This window comes from Balaenoptera ricei, chromosome 18 (genome assembly GCF_028023285.1).
Source record: "Balaenoptera ricei isolate mBalRic1 chromosome 18, mBalRic1.hap2, whole genome shotgun sequence".
NCBI lineage: Eukaryota > Metazoa > Chordata > Mammalia > Artiodactyla > Balaenopteridae > Balaenoptera > Balaenoptera ricei.
Genome location: NC_082656.1, coordinates 75,547,094 through 75,566,138, shown reverse-complemented (window position 1 = coordinate 75,566,138; position 19,045 = coordinate 75,547,094). Strand labels below are relative to the sequence as shown.

At 42.1% G+C, this 19,045-nt stretch overlaps 1 protein-coding gene across 6 annotated transcripts in view; it reads right to left on the bottom strand.

Moving 5' to 3' along the window:
• Nucleotides 1-2,697: 2,697 nt before the first annotated feature.
• Nucleotides 2,698-19,045, bottom strand: part of ERCC5 (ERCC excision repair 5, endonuclease) — a 28,638-nt gene continuing 12,290 nt past the window's right edge. For 2 of the 6 annotated variants that reach the window (XM_059902863.1, XM_059902865.1), the window contains exons 6-15: nucleotides 18,640-18,783; nucleotides 16,474-16,681; nucleotides 15,015-16,136; nucleotides 13,192-13,439; nucleotides 12,716-12,835; nucleotides 12,332-12,545; nucleotides 10,407-10,551; nucleotides 6,341-6,541; nucleotides 5,131-5,215; nucleotides 2,698-3,391 (exon numbers count right to left, since the gene is read on the bottom strand). In XM_059902863.1, coding sequence (XP_059758846.1) covers nucleotides 2,801-3,391; nucleotides 5,131-5,215; nucleotides 6,341-6,541; nucleotides 10,407-10,551; nucleotides 12,332-12,545; nucleotides 12,716-12,835; nucleotides 13,192-13,439; nucleotides 15,015-16,136; nucleotides 16,474-16,681; nucleotides 18,640-18,783 — 3,078 coding nt within the window. In that variant the 3' untranslated portion in view covers nucleotides 2,698-2,800. Of the gene's footprint in view, nucleotides 3,951-5,130; nucleotides 5,216-6,340; nucleotides 6,542-7,096; nucleotides 7,455-7,833; nucleotides 7,944-10,406; nucleotides 10,552-12,331; nucleotides 12,546-12,715; nucleotides 12,836-13,191; nucleotides 13,440-15,014; nucleotides 16,137-16,473; nucleotides 16,682-18,639; nucleotides 18,784-19,045 lie in introns of those variants that run through there. The other 4 variants (XM_059902867.1, XM_059902866.1, XR_009498705.1 and 1 more) reach the window with 4 other exon arrangements.

Here is a 19,045-nt window from a genome sequence, read left to right as displayed (position 1 = left end):
ACACACACACACACACACACACACACACACACACACCCGTTACAAGGCATCAGACAGCTTCCAAGGCAGCCAAGAATTCCATGCTTTTGCTGATTATTGGTGTAAAGGGGCTGAGAAGCCCAAGAGAGGAACACAAGAAAGGACACCAGCAGAGTTTTAGCTCGGGAGACAAGGGAACTAGGGAGACAAGGGAATACTGTTTGGAGCTGGCGAGGCTGCCAGGAATTGGGAGCCCAAGATCCCAGAAAGAAGGGACAGAGAAGTAAGCCTGACACTCAGCACTGACTTTTCATTCAAGGTATTTGCACAGTAAGATGTTTAGGGCAAGAGGCTAATTTTCCAAGCATAATGTGGCTAAAAACAGAGCAAAGCTCAAAAGATGAGAGAAACACCCCAGCAGACAGTGAGTACCCCTGGAAAACTACTTTTTAGGAATGGGAGGAAACTAGGAGATGGAGTCTTACAAAGACTAGCCTTGCATCCACTCGGTCCTGATTAAAGTAGAATAACATTCCCCTCTGCTGCCTGCCAGAATACCTTCTGGAATCCTCTCCAGAGGAAGATGCACAAGATCCACAATCTTTTATACGTAGTGTCCAGCATTCATTCAAAGTTTACTAGTCATACCAAGAAACAGACAATAGAAACAAACACACAGGTAACCCAGATATTGGAGCTTTTTGACACATACTTTAAAGTAATTGTGATTAAGATATTATAAAAAATAGATGACAAGAATTACACCAGAGAACTGGAATCTATAAGTCAAATAGAACTGAAAATAGAATAAATGAAATAAAGAGCTCCATAGATGAGTTTAACAGCAAATATAAAGAAAGCAAAAGATTAATAAGCTGAAAGATAATTTTATAGAAAAAGTATATGATGGTCACCATCCTAAATAAGTTATAGGTGTCCCACTTACTTTGAATAATGATAAATTTGCTTTGCTGCTGTTTGTCTTTAACAGGCAACCTATTTTCTAGGTAATATAAGCACCCTGAATTTTGAATTAGAAGATTTGAGTTCAGGTCACAATGGTTTCCTACGAGTTGGGTGAATTTGGTAAAGTCAGTTAACATCTGTAAACTTGTTTCTTCCCTTGTAAAAGGATATACCTTGGTTGCAGGGTTAAGAGAAAAAAAGGTATAATATCAAACTGTTCTGTAAATACTGTATTTATGGCATAAGCTACTAATGATTTTTTTCCAGACTTCTCTCTTTATTAGCATACAGACGAGTAAACAGGCTTTTTTGCAAACATAGCTAGGTCTTCTATTAATGGATCCGAATATCTATTTTTCCTCTCTTTCTGGATACATAGCCCATGTAGAGATTACTTTTCTGAGTACTCCTAGTATATGGTCAGTTCAGTTCAACAGGATGGGAGCAGAAGTGATTTTTCTAGTCACCATTAACGTAAGACATCTGGCTCACCCAAGGACTCTGGTTCTTTCCTCTTCCAGCAGGTTGAAATGCAGATGTAGCCGTGACCCAGTATAGACAGCTGAAGCAGTACAGCAGCCTAGGGGATGGCTGAACCTGGGACCCTGAATGACATCAAGGTGCACAACTGCCTTACCAGCTCAGACTGGCCAGACTGTTGACTAAGAGGTAACGTTCCAGCGTTTAGGCCACTGCATGTGAACATCTCTTTGCTACAGCAGCTTAGCCTTCACTCCAGCTACTGCAGTGCAGGACAAATGTCAATTACCTATGAAAGGCAACAAAATTAAATTTTAGAAGAACTACTGCTTTTCTACCTACAAACACATATGCAGAAAACTCCCAATTATAAGTAGCTTTGAGAAATGAGAATAACATGAAAAAGTTAATGTCTCTCTCCCCAACCCTTCCCCAAAAGTGTTCTGCTTTAAATACCTCCAGAGAAAAGAAGCATTAAGAAAAGACTTGAGGGGGCTTCCCTGGTGGCGCAGTGGTTGAGAATCTGCCTGCCAATGCAGGGGACACGGGTTCGAGCCCTGGTCTGGGAAGATCCCACATGCCGCGGAGCAACTAAGCCCGTGCGCCACAACTACTGAGCCTGCGCGTCTGGAGCCTGTGCTCCGCAACAAGAGAGGCCGCGATAGTGAGAGGCCCGCGCACCGCGATTAAGAGTGGCCCCCGCTTGCCACAACTAGAGAAAGCCCTCGCACAGAAACGAAGACCCAACACAGCCACAAATAAATAAATAAATAAATAAATAAATAAAATTAAAAAAAAAAAAAGACAAGACTTGAGTTTATGTGGAAGTCAGTGTTGATTTTAGTAGAAAGCTGTTAGAGAAGACTGAAGCAGAAGACGTATTTCAAATTATGAAGGAATAAATAACGAGCAAAGAAAAGCAGCAGCTGTAGTCCAAGTATTTGAGAAGTTGGACTGAAATGTAAATATAAATGAATATAAATATATTTATATAAATAAGATGAATATAAATATAAATATATTTTCTTCTCGTCTAGGTAGGAAAGTCAGAGGAAACGCACATTGAGAGTGAGTACCGATCAACAGAAATCCTTTTTCCCTTTTTAATGTTGTCAGAAAGCATCAGACGTTGTATAATAATAGAAACATGAACAGACAAAGCCTGTAAATACAAGGAAATATTCAATGAAGTGGAAAACACTAGAAAAAGGTAATATATTTAAAAATAAATGTCGAGTTTAACGTCCATATTTTTAAAAACCACACAACAAAGACTGTGCAAATACTCTGAATTTTATTATTTCCTCACAACAAATTCATGACGAAATGTTAAGCTGTACCCAGTTAGAGAGGATACATGTGTATTTAGGCGTCTTTAGATTTTCCTCTTCCTTCCTCTCGTACTTCTCCGTTTCCCCTCTTTCTTCCCGAACACAGACCTGGCGGTGACCAGGACGGGCTCTGCCTTCTCCCCGCCATCATCGCTGGAGCTGCTCGTGGCGGCACCTCCGTCTCTCCCGGGAGCAGGCCGCGCTGTGCTCTGTGCACCTGCAGAGCTGACTGTTGACTCTACGGCTGCTTTTCCCCTTTGCACGTTCGCTACGGGGAAATATTCCTCATCCCCACCTGAAGAGGCATCGGATGACTGCGAGAGGTAGGCCTCCCCCAAAAACCCACCACATTCGTGCCCCCGTTTAGAATCCGAAAGCCTCTTTCTTTTCGGGCTGGATGACTCTTTCCATCTATTTGTTGTGCCTCTCTTCTGGGTTTTTCCTTTTGCCTCATCGAGGAACTCAGAGTCTTTCTCCATGGCAACAGAAACTGCTTCTATTTCACTGGCTGCTTCTTCTCTTTCTTTTCTCAGCATACATGTCACAGCTCTGTTAAGTCTCTGGCTCTTAATACCCTTAGCCTCCTGTTTCTCCTGTTGAGCTAATCTAAAGAAAGAATCAATTCGGAGCTGCGTCTAAAAAAATGAAATAATATATAATAATAATAATAATAAATCAGACAAGTAAGTAAACTTTCTAAAGCAAATCAAAGAATTCCACCCTGATTACTGGCATTGGATGACTCTTTCAGAAAATACTAATTCATTCTCTCTCAAAGCCCATCTCTCCCAAATGAATGACTGGCAGCAAATTTTACTTTCAAGATCATACTTAAAGCAGTACATGCACCACCTCCGTCAACTAAGCCCTCCACCCACATATCAAGTAGGAAGTCCCTTCCTCAGCATTGAAAGAGAGTTAAATATTTTTCAGGGGCCAAATATATCATCTTCTTTTAGAGCAACACAACTTCATGGGGTCTGTTTCTAAATTCTACTCTTCCCTTCTTTTAAAAACATTGTCATCATATGATACCTTCAGGAAGAAACTTCACAGTATTATATATTAGGAGTCGTAGGAAATATTCTTGACTTTTGTTCAGCAAATCCACTTTCAGGAAGACATTCTTTAAAAATAGTTACATTTGAGAAAAGTTACATGCCTGATGTTCATCACAGCATTACATACGAAAACCTGAAAATTCAAGGTCTACTAAGTGAAGTGAACCAAGTTAAATCTCTTCGACAAAATGTAATCTGGCCATCTGAAACAATGAAGGCCATGCAATACACAGAAAAAAAACTTACCTTAACCAGTGAATGGGGGCTTTATTTATAACAAATTGCACTTATGTCTGATAATAAATATATGTGGGAACGAGGGGAAAAATAAGAGAAAATGGACGTAAATGTTAACATCTGTATTAGAGGAAGCAAACAATGAGTAATTTTAATTCATTTTTTTCACTTTCTAATTTTGGGGAAATAAACTTATATTAACGTCTACAATGAAAAGGGAGAATAGTATTACAACAAAATTTATCTGAAATTAAGGAGTAATCAGTTACTAAGCCAACTAGCTTTCCTTGTCGGTGGGCGTACAATGTTTCAGGTACAGAAAGTCATCAAACAACACGAAAGTTTCTGGAAAGGAGGTCTACCTCAGTTTTTTGTTTGTTGGTTGGTTGGTTTTCCCAAAATTAACCCAATCTAATGGAACAGGATTTAACTTAAACCTGTATCTTGCAGGAGATGGTCTGAATTCTGCTGAATGGTCTACCTGTATGTATGTTTTGTGGGCTGTCTCTGGGGTGGGAGGGGGTTTCTGTGTGGGTAGGAACACACTCATGGATGAAGCGAGATGCTGTTACCTACCTAAGGGAACCGAGGGTCATACAGAGCCTTCTTTTCACCTCAAAAATCTCTCCTGCCAGTATACTATGACTGAATTAGTACCTTTTGATGATTCATTTACAGAGTTAAAGAATATCAGTACTTGAAGACACTTAATAATCAGAACTGCTTTGGACTGGGCACTTCTTAAACTTTTTAAAAATGAAAATAGCTCTAAAAGGGTAAAATATTTAACCATAAACACCTCAGTATGCAATCCATTATTAGATTGTTTTTCTCAAAGTCAGAGTGAATACAAAAGGATATCAAAGTTCAGCCCTAAGAGTGAAAAGTGGAAAATGAAGACAAAGTCCAGCTTTCCCGTTTTCTGTTTTCCTCTGTTCTCTTACTAAAGTATAATAATTCTTAAATGTATGTTACGTGCCCTAAAATAAAAGTAACTGGTCTTTAACAGCTGGCCCTCACAGCCTTCCTAACTTTACTCTCTATCCTGAACTTAGGAAAAGAGCTGCCATGATTACCTGCTGGACATTCAGTTGCTTTAATACAGGAAACAGAGATTCATCTGTCTTCATCCTGTTCCAGCCAAAATACCGCTGACAAAATATGCAGGCAGTTAAGACTCATACATGTTTTTAAAGACATTTAAACAAGTGATAAATAAAAAGGTCCAAAGAAGCCACCCTTGATTCCATTCCCCATGTCTCCAAAGATTTTCTTATTTATAAAGATTAAAATGATAAAAGAAAAGAATAACAAAACAAATTATTCCAACATAATCATCTGGCACGATGGTCTTATAAATATCCTCTAAGATAAAAAGATATTCAACTCTCATTTTAGGACATCAAAGACTCATGACTATGAAAAAAGGTTAATCTAGAATAAAAACAAATTTCTAATATCACATATATTTCTTTTTTCTTTGAGAAAAGATGTAGTTAGATTAATACTATGGCAAACTTTTAAACATCTATCCAAATGATTATTTAAATATGCAGAAAGGAACAGTAATAGAAAGAATACAACTAAAAATCTTTTCTATTCTTTCAGAATGAATACTTAAGTATGTAGTGTATCTATGAATGCTTATCACTACTTACTTCAAATAAAGATTCTCTTTAAAACTAAAAAGATGATTCACAGTAACTAAAACATGGAAGCATCTCAAGTGTCCATCAACAGATGAATGGATAAGCAAAATATGACGTTACATACAATGGAACAGTATTCAGCCTTAAAAAGGAAGGAAATTCTGACACATGCTACAACTTGGATGAAACTTGAAGACATTATGCTAAGTGAAATAAGCCAGTCACAAAAAGACCTATACTGTATGGTTCCACTTACATGAGGAACATACTTACAGCAGTCAACATCACAGGGACAGAAAGTAGAATGGTGGTGGCTGGGGGAGGGGAATGGGGGAGTTAGTGTTTAACAGGGATAGAGTTTCAGTTTCACAAGGTGAAAAGAATATGGGGATGAATGGTGGTGACGGTGACACAACAATGTGAATGTATTTAATAACCACTGATGGTAAATTTTATGTTATGTGTATTTTACCACAAAAAAAAAAAAATTAAGGAGAGAGAGAAAGGAACAGAAAGGAGCATCTTAGCTGATGGAATATTTAAAAATAAAACCGATCCAAGTTCATGTCCCGTAAGTTTTAAACCAAAACACATATTAGACTTGCTATTCCTGAGGTCTGAGGAAGGGAAAGGATATTCTCTAATCTTGTCGAGATCGGGTTTGCCCCACAGAAACGAGCCCTTGGACTCATCCACCACAGGCTTGAGGTAAGCGTCCGCCACGGCCAGGTTAGGGAAGCCAGGCGTGAGCTGCAACTTGCGTAACTTTTTTTTCACTTTGGTGTCATAAGGATTGGGTCTTATCTTCTTATTCTTTTGAGCTTCATGCCACCACTCGCTACAAGGCAAAGGAAACGAACCTTCGTGAAGCAGTAAGACCTTATGGCACATGCACCGCAGACAAAGAGCTAAACGTAAAGTTCAGAGACGTAAAGTCAAGTCCCACCCAACTCCAGAACAAAGCCTGTGACTTACAGAATGACACTGGTATATGTCTCGTGTTATTCACACAGTATACAACGAGGCCATCACTGACCGCCCCCTTCCCCTGGGCTTGGCGCTGTGTTAGCTGCTCTACAGGCGCCGTCATCACACGAGCACAGCCCTCACCTCACAGACAAGGAAGCTGGACTCAAACAGAAGCCGCCTGCTCAAGACTTCACAGCTGGGACTGGTACAGTCTCCCTCCAGAGCCCACACTCATAGAAAAGTCACAGTTCCTCCCTTTCCCAGTGGTAAAATGAAGTAATATCAATGTATCCGTATTATTTACCTCCAGTCAACTATAATCAGGAATCAAGAACATTTAATAAAATGTAAAAATGCCAAGAAGATGTTAAATTTTTAAAATGCAGAATATAACTCTACATCAAGTGTGATCCCAATACTGGAAAAAAAAATGTATATATGCGGAGAAAGAAAGAAAAAGTAAACAGAGATATTTAAAATAATAAAAAACACTAACAACTGTTATTTTACCGTGTGCTAGGCAATGTTCTAAGCGAGGATACAGCTGTTACTTTCCTTTATGTTTTATTCCTTTTTCAATTTTTCCATTGTGAGTATAAATCACTACGGTGGGTTAAAGCCCATTCTTTGACCCTCCTCCCAACAAGAAGTGGGGTCCATGTCCCTTACCCTTGAGTCGGGCAGGCTCCGTGGCTGAGGAAGGGACATTGTGCCAGGCCTTTAAAGACTGCAGTTTCCACTTCCTGTCTCTTAGAATATTTGCCTTGAAAGCAGCCAACATGCTGTGAGGAAGCTCCAGCTCGTGAGGGGGTCCAGATGGAGAGGGTCCAGGCCCCCCGGGCCACGTGCCGGCCGACAGCACCGCCTGCCAGCCACGAGCGAGCCACCTCACGGGGCCCCTCTAGCCCAGCTGAGACGCCCCCGACACACCTGGCACCAGGAGAGACACCCCCACCCTGCGCAGCCTGATTGAACTGCGGATTCACGAGCAAAATCTCTGACTGTTGCTGTTTGAAGTCACTGAGGTTTAAGGTAGCTTGTAATGTGGCAACGGACAACCAGAAAAATTTACACAATTAGGATAAGTAAATGGCATAAAAGTTAAAAACATAAATATAACCCTCTCCAATCTACGCACTAACGGAACCTAAAAAACCCTACCTCCGGGGCTTCACATACTCATTGGTCTCCGGACCTGACTCACAGGCTTGGTCTCCACCAGTGCTGCAGCTCAGCAAGGCAGGAGTGCCATCTAGTGTCCTAACTTCAGTCTTCGTGCAGGATCAAAATGCAAAAAGGAAAAAAAAAAAGATCTATCTTCATCAGTTTTAAAATAGTGCTCAAGAGGGCGCTGGGAGAATAGCTATAATTCTCCCCTACTCTCTTGTGAATTTTCATCTCTGAAAGAGTGATCGTGATGGCCAGCCTGGAAGAGCAGCACAACACACTGCAAGCTCACCAAACCAGAAGGATCACCCCTCCTTCAAGCAAGAGGGCCAGGCGCTTGAAGGTGAAAGGCGGCATCTGCCAATCAATCAGCCGAGCTCGGGGGACACAAGAGGGAGCCGCAGCGACTGAGGTAAAATTGAAGGGTTTGTGCCCTGACCAAGCCAGCGGAGTGGAACTGCTGTTCTCTGTTTCTGGGCTATTTGGGAATTTGGGCTCAGGATTTTCAGATCTCATTTCCCCCCAGGAAAATCCAAAATTTTCTGTGAAATCTCCCCCAATTTAAATGTTGGTAGCCCACTCAAAATTAAAGAACATACTGTGTAGGCCAACGCGAACACAGCTGGGCTGAACTCAGCCTGCAGACTCAGAGCAGCTCTGCTGTAAAGGGGGACTGGCGGGCCAGGGTCTGGTTAGGAAAAGGGAAAGCAGAGAAGAAAGCAAGGCGACACACCCTCCCAGTCTAACTGCTCTTCCACTGTCTCCGTGCCCTTTAACTGCACCCGTCCTAACCCTGCAGAGCCAGGCAGGCGGGGGCAGCTCCTATCTGCCATCAGCGAGCTAAAAGACCAAGGCAGAAATTGCTAGAGCTGACTAAAAACGTAACCATTCAAACAGCAACAAACGAGCAAGAACCGTGGAGAGAAGAAAAACGGCGTAAACAGGCATTCACTAGATCAGCATGGCAAACTGTCAACAAACATGAAAAAAAATTTACTCTCGCCAATAACCAGGACACCAAATCGAAAAGTTAGATACCATTTTCACTTATCCTAAAATAATAATCGGATGAGAACTCAAAGACATGTATATAAAGTCACTCAAGGCAGTATCTGTTTAGACTTTTAAAAAAACCAGAAATAACAATAGGCATTTGATTAAATTAGTTATTCATGATACATCAAAAGACTCCTATGGAGTCATTAAAAACAGCAATGTAAATCTATGCGTCATTGATAATATGCCCTGTTCTATCACCAAATGAGTTGCAGGTAACATAAAAAGTATACAGCATCGTCCCATGCTTGTAAAAAAAATAATAATAATAACAGACTTATACGAGTATACTTGTGCGTGTGTGTGATTATATATAAAATGCATGTGTATATTGTGCATAGAAAAGACTAACACTGTATAAACCAAAATGTTATCTGTAATCTTTTTAATTCATATTTTGTCATTTTTCTAATGTGTGTTTATTATTTGTATAAAAGTTACTTGTACTTTTGCAAGTTATTTACATACCACGACTTACAAGCAACCTAACAACGTACCTCCAGTATATACATTTCATCAACAATAAGAAAATTATGAAAAGAGAGATGACGAAAGCAAAAAATAAAATACATCGCTATGTGTGCTAAGGCTGGAGGACAGCAATCATTTAAACAACTTTGTATTTAATTCTAATCACTGAATCTTCAGACCAGAACATCCCGAAATTTTTCAAACCAGGAGCTACGACTGGAGAGAACACTAAAGAATCATTAAATCAGCTACTGCCAAATAGTATCCCATCTCAAACTGATGATTAAAAGATGCCATCACAACCTGTGACTAGACGAAAAACCACTGAATTGTACTTTAGAAGAGTAAAATTTATGCTGTGCGAATTATATATTTTTTTTTGAAAAATGCCACCAAGGAGCAACCTTAAGAAAGAACTACTTTCACAGACAACCTCGTAACTAGCGCCATCTCAGAATCTCCAAAACCGAAGAGTGTACCCCAAGTACAGCACAACTCTGGGTTCCAGACAGAAGGAGACGCCACCACTGAATACATCAAGTCTACACGCAGAGAGAAAACGTTCCTGGCATACAGCCCCATGCCCCTGTCTGGCCGACCTCCCTCAGAACACTCGGCACTCAGAAGTCCGAGCACGTAGATGCTTCTCCGTCGCCCCCAGGGTGCGGCAGCTCCTTGAGGACACAGCCTGGGGCTCCGTCACCTCCCCTATTCCAGCCTAGCACACTGTCTAGCACATAGGAGCTGCTCAGGAAATATCTGAATGAATGAAACGGTAACCTCTACACTCCCAGGAACTCCCACTGGACTGGCCATGTATCCTTAAACTCGGATAAGCCTGGCACCTCTAAAAATAATTGCCTATGATTTCATCAAACTCTAGAAAAGGGAAAACAAACTTTAGTAACCCCAACCATTACCTCCTCCTGTTTTCTCAGGGAACAATGATTTGTGACAGTTCACGACGTAAATAATAGTTCTGTTTAATTTGGGTATTTATATATAAACACCTGAATTAAAGAAATTAAGAAAGGACTTACGAGAATCTTAGGAGAGGTTCCAGGCCATGTCCAGGGAATTCATTGAGAATTTCCATGGCTGTAACACAACCTACAGTTGGTATTCCTTCTGTATAATCACTTCCAAGCAAATAGGCCAAATTTATTAATTTGTTCCGGTCCAATCCTATAAGAGTAAAAGTTATTATATATTTTTCCACTTTTTATTTTATAAACATTTATTACATAACATTTATAAACACTTCATTATATAGACAATATACATGTATATATCCTTATCCAATATCCAAAGGTATCTCTCTTTTGCTATTTGAAATAGATTCCTTTTTTTTAAATGGCATTGGGCTTGGATTTTTAAAGTTTCACGCATCCTTGCAGTTTTAAATGCCACATAACCTCTGACCCCCAAATTTGGCCCTCTCACCGGGACCTCTCCTCTGAACCACAGTCACACACACTCAACTGGCACCTTAACGTCTCCGTCGGGATGTCTAACGGGCATCTCAGAGACAACACGTCCAGACCCGGGTCTTCACGCCCGCAACACCCGCACCTGCTCCTTCCCCCGTCCCACCAAGGGAAGGTTGTCTCTCGGGAGGCCCTGGGAGTCACCTGTGGCTTCCCCTCACCAAGGCCAGCCCACTCCATGCGCTGCTGCGGGGGTGGAGGGGGTCATCCTTGACTTCTCCTCCTCTCACATCCCAACCCAATCTACCCGCAGAGCCTCTCCACCACACTCTGGACCTACTGGATTTTGGTCTCCTCCTTCCTCTCTGACCTCACCTCCTGCCATCCTCCTCCTCGTTCACTCACACTGGCCCCTGAAATTCGTTTCCCGGGCCTGCCGTAACAAAGTGCTCAGACTGAGGGGCTGAAACAAAGGATTCATTTCCTCACAGTTTTGGGGACTAGGAGCCTGACCTCACGGTGTCGGCACGGTTGGTCCCTTCTGAGCCTCTCTCCTTGGCTGGCAGACGGCCGGCTCTCCACGTGTCTGCACGTGGTCTTCCCTCTGCGTCCTAATCTCTCCTTCTTACGAGGACACCAGTCGGACTGGATTAGGGTCCACCCTAACGACTTCATTTGACCTTAGTCACCTCTTTAAAGAACCTATCTTCAAACACAGTCATACTCTGCGGTACCAGAGGTTAGGACTACAACACATGAATTTGGGGGAGACGCAATTCAGCCCGTAACTATCTCCATGCTTCCCTAGAACACACCAAGCAGGCTTCTGTCTCAGGGCCTTTGCACGTGCCAGTCCCTTTGTCTGACATGCTCATCCCCACGGTATCCATAGCACGTGCTTCCTCTCTACTTTAGGCTCCAGTCCAAAAGGTGCCCATTAGTAAAGCCTTTTCTGACCACAGAGGACATGCACTTCCTGCGACTGCAGGTCACTCTCGCCTCTCTTTTACTGCTTTGTTTTTCTATATGGCTCATACCACTGTCAAATTATGATTTATGTATTTTTTTACCATCTGTTTCTCCTGCTAGACTGTTTTATTCTCTGCTGTTTCCCCACTTCCCATTGCCAAGAACAACAACTGGCATATAGGAATCGCTCAGTGTGTATTTGCTGAATCAACGGGAGGATGAAGGATCACTGCCAGAAACAACAAGGACCATGAGGCTCATGATTCCAGGGGTGACCTCCACCTGTCTCCCCACTCTACCACCTTTGGTTTACTCTGGAGAGCTCAGGTAACCAGTTAGAGCGTAACCAGGCCTGATGATTAAAACTGCAGAAAATGTCTGGGGTTTTAATTTCTTAGTTCCAAATTAAAAATCGTATTCTGCTACAGAAGCAAAAGATCGTTTATATGAAAACTTGTATAGATCTACCATTTCCATTAATGCACCGAATTAGCTCCTTGGAAAGAAAGAATTCATACTACAAATTCTGAAGGTAAATTTCAGAAAGCAATCGTCCTCTGAAGTCTTACCTAATTGGTTGTGAAAGTCCACATACTGGTAATATTCTACAAACTTGTTTTTATTAAAAAAGTTTTTATAGACATGCCGTGCTCCGAACAGCCAAATGTCACTGTCGTCAGTGATCGTTCCGGAAGTTTGATCAGTCAGATCCAGGATGGCGCACTGAGCTTCTGCTTCCATGGGAGCCTCGATGTAGGGGATGCCGAAGAGGCGAAGAAGTTCCTGAAGAGGTACAGACACGCGATGACCGCTGCTGGAATGCGGGACCTGGCCTCCACCGGGAAGCGGGGGCAGTGCTTAAACAGGTAACTTAACGCACGAGTCCTCGGGGAGTCTGATTAAGGAAAGATGTCGGTAGGTATTGTTCGAGGACACCCAAGCTGTACACCTACCTGGCTTTCCTGGAACATCTGTCCTGTCACAGTAGCGGCGACCCGTTCTTGCTGCTGTTTTTGAGCTTTCAGTGAATTCTGCTGTGTTAAAAGGTTGCTCTCCAGCGTCTCCAGCTCCTCCTATAAGATAATTTGGTTTGTAGATAATTATATTAATAACCCAATTAAGTTCATTGGTTATAAAAAGCCTGTATTTAGTCTGACTGAAGTTACCAATAAGCTTTTTCTCCTTATGCAGGTTTCCGCTTGGATTTCTGAGCAAGTCTGTAATACCTCTGGAGTTCCCTCACTAACCCACACGGGAAGTGGACACTATCCCAGCCAGCAACCTCCACAAGAAAGGAGCCATGTCAGCAGGAGTAAGAAGATGGGTGCAAAGAGCTATTATGCCTTCATCCAGCAGCTCCTTAAAAACTCAGAAGCTACTTAACCTGGCTTCCTCAGCAATGAGTAAAAACACGATGTCACGTTATTACCAGGTCAACATCTTGCCATTCGTTGAGCAAGTCGTCTGCGTCTTTTTCAGTTTCTTCAGGTGGCTCAATGTCCACGGCCTCCCTCTCAGAGTTGTCTCTCGGGAGGCCCTGGGAGTCACCTGTGGCTTCTTGCTTCTCAGTTCCTACTGGTTCCTCTTCACCTTGTCCAGAGGGAGGTCTGGAAGCTTCGTGTAACTCAGCTTGAAGTTCATCACTGCTATTTATACTCTGCACTTCGATGAAACTTCCTGTACCAAAATAATAAGATCATTTTGTCTATAACTAAAACATTTAAATTACCCTGAAATCATCAAGAGCTTTCCAAACTATCCTGAAAAATGTTTTACCCTAAAAAGAAGAGATTTAAATGTCACAGAAAACATGTAACAGTAGTATATCGTTATTAAATAAATTTATTGATAAGTGCCTGTAACTTCAAAATAAGCCTTTTCAATTAGACACACTGGCACTGTCTCTGAAATTAGGGACCACGCTCTCAAACATTTGCACGTTTGCTTTATACAAAAACGTCCTCTGAGTTAACTAATATTGTTTTGAAATTCAAAAAGAACTACCAGGGTGTGTACACAATCATGGAGTTTTTTAAAAATGTTTTTATGCCATTTCACTATGAACACAGCAAAGAATAACACTGTGACACAGAAGAAAGAATCCTGAATAAGGACACAGAAGAAATAGCTCTTCCTCTTCCACTTCTTTCCTTCCTCCCTTGATGTCCTTTCTTCTCTTTAAAAAGCATTTATTGATTCCCTTCCTTCACTTCAGGGGGAGGAGTCTGGATCTGAGGACACACTCAGGACGGAGGGGCTGGGACCAAGGGGACAGCCAGGACCAAGGAGGAGGCCAGTGATATTGGGAGCTGGTTACACACAGAGACTGAGCAAATAAGTAAATACACTGAAGATGGCAGAAGGTCCCTCACTGTTAGACAGGGAAATTATAAAGACGGCAGAGTGCAGAATGAGATCTGGGATGCTGGAGAAGAACTGCAGATACGCGCGTGAGCTCACGGGTGTACACACAGCCCCAGGAACAGGTGCCAGGGTTGGGATTCAAACCCCATCCAACGGCCCCAGAGCCAGAGCTTCCTGGTCTACACTGCACTGCTCTCTCCCGTCTCCACCCTCTGGTCACCTCTGCAGGGGAGCTGAACCAAGAAGGCCAAGTGTCCCCCTGGCTCAACCTCACCCGGGAACCGCGTGGCAACTCAAGTTTCTGGCCGTTCTACACATGTCCACAAACGACCACAAAGACACTACCATGAGGACTGACTCTGGGGTTAGATATAAATTTCAGTGAGTAGGCAATTTTGCAGATTTGAAATCTGTGAAAAATAAGGATTGACGGTACATAAGCATACATAGATATAGACATATAATATACATGTGTACATACAGAGAGCGAGAGAGACAGAGAGAGAGAGATGATAAAGCCAATGTGGTAAAATGCCAGCCACTGAGGTCCTAGGTGAGGGAAATAGAATGTTTTGAGATACTTTTTCAACTTTTTAAAAGTTGTTAATTATTTCAAAATAAAAAGTGAAAAAATTAAAGGGAAACTCACCTTTACCTTCTCCAACTAGGGCACTCCCTCCCTTTAAAAACAACAACGAAAAGAGTAGCCAAACAGCAAAGGTCAAGATTCCATTACTAGCTGTGTGTCCTTGGCAAAGTCACTTGACCTTTCTGGGCCTCTAGTTCACCACCTGAACGATGTGGATCTGGACTACACTAAAGCACCTCTCGGTTCCTGCAGATGCGAATCCTACTTTTCTTTATCTCTAAAAGAGCACAAGCACTTACCGTCAGATTCACTTTCTTCAGAGTCTGTTTCCGTTGGTTCCATGGATGCTGGAACTGAAATTAAACCCTGGCCTGCAGATTCAACGGTCTCATGTTCTTGGATGGTTTTCAAGAAATTCTCATGCTCTTTGGCATTAACAGATGCCACGATTCCTAAGTCACTTATTGTCTCTAAAGGGACACTTAGCGTATCACTCGATTCTTGCAAACTGACGGTGCCTTCAGGAGCAGGGTTTTTTTCAGATTCTGTTTCGTCATCACTTGAAAGAACAGAGGTGTCATATTTACTCTCAGGTGGAAGAAGAAGACCTTGCTGTAGCTCAAGCACTTTGGTATGCGTTCCACTCCTTGACACGGAACTTGGACTTGGAGGTGTCGGTATCCGCTCTGGTCCGCTCTGGAGCCCAGGTGCATCCCTGGGTAGCACCACAGTGTTTTTCAAAGGAACTGGGTCTTTTCCATCCTTAACTGCAGCCTCATCGCTTGTCTGAAAGGCTTCCTTCACCGGGGGAATAGACGACATCTGCTCTTTTGGCACGCTAGAGTTGCTGCCTTGACAAAAGGCAGTCCTCGGTAAGCGAGCCGATTCTGTCCGCTCTTTTTCGGCATCAGCGCCGGTCACAGGCTCCTCTGCGAGGCTCACACTGGCTGCGTGAGACGCTGCTGCCAACGGCGCTCCTTCCCCGTCTCTCATTTTAGGTCCTTCCTCAGTCTCCTCATCAGAACTGCTCTGGAGCGGTTTCGGTTTTCTCGCGCCTGCCCCTCCTGTCCGCACGTCGCTCCTGGCACGCACTGTCACGTCTTCATCATCGTCATCGAGAGCTCTCTGAATGGCCAAGAGAGTCAGCGGCGACACAGGACCCGCACGGGTGGTGGCGGGCGCTCGCCTCTCATGGCGCAGCCTGCAGGTCTCACTCTCCGGCTCATCTTCTGAGCTGCCGCCCAGCAGGGCCGCCTGCACGGCCAGTAAGGTTCTCGGGGAAGGAGGGGAGGCGTCAGGCTCTTCCTTTGGCTCCAGCTTTTCACACGGAGATGACTTCAAGTCAGAAGACCTGCTGTGCATTTCACTGCATGAAGGAAGAGACTCTGAATCCACTTCTGCAACTTTCTTCGCTTGAATACCTTGAGAAAAATTAAAATATTCTCACTATGTAGTTTTACAGTGTGACAACATGCTTCTAGTTAGATGAATAAGAGCATACGGGTTCTCATAAATGAATTTATAAATTCTCATTTAATCAGCAACTAAGTTAATTCGTTAGTTAATTTTAAAGTGGGTTGGTATGATACTACTTAATACATTAATAGCTATATACATTTATTATTGCATTAATAATAATTATAGTCAATAAATTAAGTAGGACTTCATTCATATTATCTGGGGGTGGTAGCTTACAGAATTCAGAGACACGACATATTTTTGGTTTTTAACCGTCAAATAAGTGATGGTACCTGATACCTTTAATCAAGATGTAATGTGAAGTATCTTCAGAGACCACCCTCCTTGACTCTACCTCCTTCAAAAAGCCTCCTTCATCTTCATATTGCCTTTGGATTTGTCCTGAATGTTGTTGATTCATTTCCTTTTGGACATTTTCTATGTGTTGGTTTAGATAGTTTTTTTTAAGCAAGCCTTTGAGCTGGTACTGTGAAAAGTCATTGGACTCCTAAGGCAAAATAAATAAATAAAATGATTTCTTATATTAAATACAGATAGTATTCCCATATTTCCATCCTTTTCCCACAAAGGGGATAAAGAACAATTGATTTTTGCCATTGGTGGTACTTTCATACTAGAAAAGTAAAATTTGAATAGTAGGAAAAAGCTATAATTGCTTTGTTAAAGGATAATCTTTCAAACAAAAAGAATTGGGCAAAAGAAAGGAAATCATGGGTACTGTTTATGATTCCATCATTTACTCAAAAAACATGTATTGAGCATGTGATGCGTGCCAGGCACTGTGACATGCTGATTCTGGCTAAACGGACAATCTTTTAGAACGCAAGTGAAGTGCCCAGCACAGTTCCTGGTCCACAAAAGACACACAATAAATCATTGCAATCACAGTTATTAGTAATACTTAACATTTATAAATCATTTCCTGAGTAAGACATTCTTCTAAGTGTTTTTAAATATATTATCCCATTTTATTCTCAACCACCGATGAGACAGACGTCACTATCTCCATTCCACAAATGAAGAAACTGAGACTTAAACAGCTTGAGTAACCTCTCCAGAGCCGCATGGCTAGTAAGTGGTAGATCTGGGGTCAAAAGCAGGTTACCAGGGCTTCCCTGGTGGTGCAGTGGTTAAGAATCTGCCTGCCAGTGCAGGGGACACAGGTTTGAGCCCTGGTCTGGGAAGATCCCACATGCCGCAGAGCAACTAAGCCTGTGCGCCACAACTACTGAGCCTGCGCTCTAGAGCCCGCGAGCCACAACTACTGAGCCCACGTGCCACAACTACTGAAGCCCGCGTGCCTAGAGCCCGTGTTCCACAACAAGAGAAGCCACCGCAATGAGAAGCGTGCACACCGCAACGAAGAGTAGCCCCTGCTCGCTGCAACTAGAGAAAGCCCGCACGCAGCAACGAAGACCCAGCGCAGCCAAAAACAAATAAATAAAATAAATAAATTTATTAAAAAAAAAAAAAAAAAGCAGGTTGCCAAGCCTTATACTAAATTGCTCCTATTACTATTACGATTATTACTCTTATTCCTTACCAATACTACTATTATCAATTTTGCACTTGCCCAATGTTCAGACAATGCAAAGGTCCAGCCTGTATGACTTAGAACTTCCTTTAGCTACCAGAGGGACGGATCCAACGAGCTGTGTGCCATCCTACCCTGGCCTACCCATCCCAGAGGCTCTGTGGTGGCAGAAAGAGAAAAAATGGAGCAAACCATCAGGACTGCCTCTCTTTCTCCCATCCTTCCCACTGTTGTTTACATAATCCAAATTCTATTTCCTCAAAGACCAGCCAGAGATCCATTTACACTCAAGAAACAAAATGCTGGATGGATAGACTGAACCTGGATGTTTCCCCTGAAACAAAAATAAATTTACTTCTGTCCTTTGGATATCATTTCTGTACACCTTAGCATTTTCCTATGTTCACGTTCTTCGTGGAAAAGCAGAAAGGAGTGATGGGAAAAGAAACAGCTCCTGCCTTTTTCATATTTTTCGTATCAAAACATGTTAATATTCTACAATGTATATTATGGGTTAAAATAACTTTTATGAACTAACCTAAGAATTGAACCACTAAGCATACACTAGGCACTTACTATGTGAAAGATACTGAGCTGAGTGCTAAAAATACAGAGGGAGCAGGGTAGGCACATTTGGGTGCTAAAATCTAAAGAGACACTACAAGGTGCTGTGAGAACACAGAGCAGGAGACAACACCTGGTCTTGGTGGAAAATCAAGAAAAGCTTCTCTGATTAAGTATTTATAAGTTCAAACTTATAAATGCATGTTTCATAGGCTCTCGGAGATACACAAATGCCGTTTACTGTAAACGTATATTGTATAAGTAATGCTTATCAATTTTCTTTTTCTAATGAAAAATTTTGCTGATATTCTTAATTCTAAGCATTAATGCGCTGTTGTATAGTTTACCTCCGGCATTGCTTCAAATAATGTTCTTCTCCGCTTGGTAAATTCTTTCATATCAGTCAAGATTTCATGCTTTATTTCAGGGGGCAGGCTGCTAAAGTCTTCAGACTCAATATCTACTGCATGAGGATTCTGAAAGAACGCCTCCTGTAAAGAGTAAAACGTAACACCATGAAATTTACACTTTATACACTTAATTCTATTCACCATGACAGATTTTTTTCAGTGCTTATATCATAAACAGAGTTCTGCATAATCTACAATAGGCTAAACACAGTTGTACATTATCTGCCATAGGCATCAAAGTGAATAGGCAGATTAGGGAATGTATCCATTCACTCATTCATTCATTCAAAAGAAAAAAAATACTTGCCAGGCACTGTTCTAGGTGCTAAGGAACTACGGAGAT